This window comes from Adiantum capillus-veneris, chromosome 29 (assembly GCF_014529385.1).
Source record: "Adiantum capillus-veneris isolate H3 chromosome 29, ASM1452938v2, whole genome shotgun sequence".
NCBI lineage: Eukaryota > Viridiplantae > Streptophyta > Polypodiopsida > Polypodiales > Pteridaceae > Adiantum > Adiantum capillus-veneris.
Window position 1 is genome coordinate 17,851,010 of NC_140959.1, and position 3,260 is coordinate 17,854,269.

General features: G+C 43.3%; 1 protein-coding gene across 1 annotated transcript; it reads left to right on the forward strand.

Moving 5' to 3' along the window:
* The first annotated feature begins 332 nt into the window (after positions 1 to 332).
* LOC147418839 (uncharacterized) lies at positions 333 to 2,953 on the forward strand. Its single transcript, XM_086505754.1, has 8 exons — positions 333 to 509; positions 591 to 1,022; positions 1,143 to 1,380; positions 1,464 to 1,525; positions 1,626 to 1,639; positions 1,695 to 1,872; positions 2,605 to 2,796; positions 2,843 to 2,953. The coding sequence occupies exons 1-8, from the start codon at positions 333 to 335 to the stop codon at positions 2,951 to 2,953; spliced, it is 1,404 nt and encodes a 467-aa protein (XP_086361880.1).
* Positions 2,954 to 3,260: the final 307 nt, after the last annotated feature.

Here is a 3,260-nt window from a genome sequence, read left to right on the forward strand (position 1 = left end):
TTAATGTTTTGCATGTCTTTCAGATCTTCATTGTCTCTAAAGTTTTTTGCTTCCATATGGATACATGAGAGTACCTACAAGTCATCGATTTGTGGCTGCCACACGGTTTTGCTACTGTTGGTAAGTTTTCTAAGCAGAGGCTTTCCACACGCAAGATAGCCGACGGAGGCTCAGAAGTAGTAAAATTGGGTTGTTGGCGTACTTTCTGCAGTAACATATAGTTGTCAAGCTCAGTGTGTATCCTGTTGACGTGGCAAAGCTCCTTTGCCTAAGCATAGGCTTTCAGTCCAATCAAAAAAGAAAAACTTGTTGCAATGTGATGTTGTCACCATATGAAAAGGGAAGGCCTCTTTCCAGATGTTGTGCTTGGTGCTTCTTTGATTGATATGTTGGTCAAATGTCATCGCTACATGCGAATGGAAGGTCTCTTTCCAGCTGCATTCAACTATGTTTGTAAGTCATGGGCTGTTGCAGAAACATGTGCTCCTTGGCAATGCGTTGGTCCATATGTATGCCAATTGTGGTGCCATCATGGAAGCACAAAAATGTCTTTATAGTCATGCTCTTCACTTGGAATGCGTTGTTTGCAGAACACGCCCAACATTGCTTATGAAAGGAATCTGTGGAATGTTTTAACTTCATGTGAATGGAAGGTCTCTTTCCTTCTGCATTCACCTATGCTTGCACCTACAAAGCCTATGGTATTCTATACGCAGGGGCTGTTGCAGAAAGATTTCAGTGCTTTCATCAATTGTATGCCAAATGCAGTTCCCTTACAAAATCCACTTGATGGGCATCCCCTTTGGGATGTGGTCTCTTGGAGTGCGTCGTATGCAAGATATGCCCAAAATGCTTGTGGCAAAGACATTCTTGGCTGTTTTACCCAAATGCGAAGAGGAGGCCTTTCTCCAAAGTCAATCACCTATGCTTGCACCTTGAACCCATGTGGCCTTATGCAAGATCTTCACATAAGTGAGAGAATTCACAATGAGATTGCTGGTCAGGGACTTTTGGAGAAACAAGTTGTGCTTGGCACCTTTTTATGCTTAGTCTTTCTAGTGTGGTACCCTTAGGGAAGCATGAGGAGTTCTTGACGACCTTCTTGTTGGGAATGTCATCACTTGGAACATGTGGATTGCAAGATATGGCCAACATGGCAGCAACATGGAAGTTGTGGGCTGTTTTTAGTGGATGCGAAGGGAAGGTCTCTCTCCACATGCAATTGCCCACGCTTTCACCTTCACATGACTGAGAGACTTCACGATGATCTTGCAAGTCATGGACTGTGGGAAGAATATGCATTTGTTCCATGCTGGGTTGAGGAACCTTTGGACTGGCTAGTCATGGGCTGTTGCAAAAACATGCGCTGCTTAGAAATGCGTAAGTCCATGTATATGTCAAATGTGGTGCCATCATGGCAGCACGAAAAGGCATGCTCTTCACTTGGAATGTGTTGTCTGCAGAATACGCCCAACATTGCTATGAAAGGAAGCTCTGGGATGTTTTAACTACATGTAAATGTAAGGTCTCTTTCCATCTGCATTCACCTATGCTTGTACTCAGGGGTTGTTGGAGAAAGATTTCGTGCTTGGCAATGCTTTGATCAATTTGTATGTCAAATGCAGTTCCCTTACAAAATGTACTTGTTGGGCATCCTCTTTGGGATGTCGTTTCTTGGAGCGTATTGTATGCAGGAACACTCTCGACTGTTTTGCCCAAATGCGAAGAGGATTCCTTTCTCCAAAGGCAATCACCTATGCTTGCACCTTGAAGGCATGTGGACTTATACAAGATCTTCACACAAGTGAGAGAATTCACAAAGAGACTGCTGGTCAGGGGCTTTTGGAGAAACAAGTTGTGTCTGACAAGAATGTATACTAAATGTGTTGCCCTCATGAAAGTTCTTGACGAGTTTTCTACTCAAGAGCACATCGTCGAGTGTGTATGTGAAATACAGTTCCCTTACGAAAGCACATAAACACCTTTATGATCTTTCTATCTAAAATGTCATCTCTTCGAGTGTGTTAATTGCAGAATTAACATAGCTTTGGCAAGGAAGCTATGGGTGTCATGCAAAAGAAAATCATTGTTGCAAATGCAATCATCTATGCTTGCATCTTGCTTGCAAGATATGCCAAACATGGCTTTGTCAAGGAAACTGTGGGCTCTTTTGACCACACATGACAGAACTGCCTTTCTCCAAATGCAATCACCTATGCTTGCACCTTGCCCAGATTGTCATCACTTGCAACGTCTTGATTGCATGATTTTCTAAACATGACTATGGCAAGGACGCTATGCGTGTTTTCACCAGATGCTGATGCGAGGATATGGCTTTTCTCTAAATGGATTCACCTTTGATTGATATGTATGCTGCATGTGGTGCCTTTGCAAAAGCACATAAGGTTCTTGACATACATCCTTTTTCGAATGTCGTCTCTTGCAGTGCCTTGGTTACAAGTTATGCCTAACGTGGTTTGTGACGCTATGTTCAGGGCTATTTTACCAAGATGCAGAGCCAAGGTAGATATGTATGCCAAATTTGGTGCCTTTACAAAAGCATATAAAGTTCTTGCAACCTCTCTGGGGTGTGGTCTCTTGTAGTGCATTGATAGATCGAGGCTGTTTTTAACAATCTATGAAGGGAAGGCCTTTCTTCATTGCAATCATCTATGCACCTTAAAGGATTGTGGCCTTATCCAAGACCTTTACATGGGTCGCATAATTCATGATGAGCTTGCTACTCATGGCCTGATGGAGAATTATGTTGTGCTTTGCTCAATATCTCTATCAAATGTATGTTATCATAGAGCATTCTTGATGAGGACACTGCTATTTTCAGCTTACGCAAGACCTTCGCATCGAAAGAGAATTCACAATTGGCTTGCCTAGTCAATGGTTAGAGAAAGATGTTGTTCTTGGCGGTGCTTTGGTCGATATGTATGCCAAATGAGATTTGCGCTACAAGAGCAGGGCGAGGAAGCTCTAGGCTTTTTTTAGTGGATGCAAAGCATTGGAATGCAATGGTCGTGAGATACGCACAACACGAGCGGGGCCGGTTGCGAGATGTGCGCAACAAGAGTAGCACTAGAGGCTGTTGAAAAAAGATGTCGTGCTTGGCACTGTCTTGGTTGATATGTATGCCAAATGTGATGCGCTTTAGAAAGCTCAGAAAGTGCTTGAGGAGCTTTCTGTTGCCTCTTGGAATGCATTGATTGGGGGATGTGCACAACAAGATCAGGGCCAAGAAGCTCTAGGCT

What these genes read in the sequence shown, in the direction of transcription:
- LOC147418839 (XM_086505754.1), top strand. Translation starts at nt 333, where the DNA reads ATGAAAAGGGAAGGCCTCTTTCCAGATGTTGTGCTTGGTGCTTCTTTG. An exon ending in CATGCGCTGCTTAGAAATGC is followed by an intron (nt 1,381 to 1,463) that starts GTAAGTCCATGT and finishes TGTTGTCTGCAG; the next exon opens with AATACGCCCAACATTGCTAT. An exon ending in GCTCAATATCTCTATCAAAT is followed by an intron (nt 2,797 to 2,842) that starts GTATGTTATCAT and finishes TGCTATTTTCAG; the next exon opens with CTTACGCAAGACCTTCGCAT.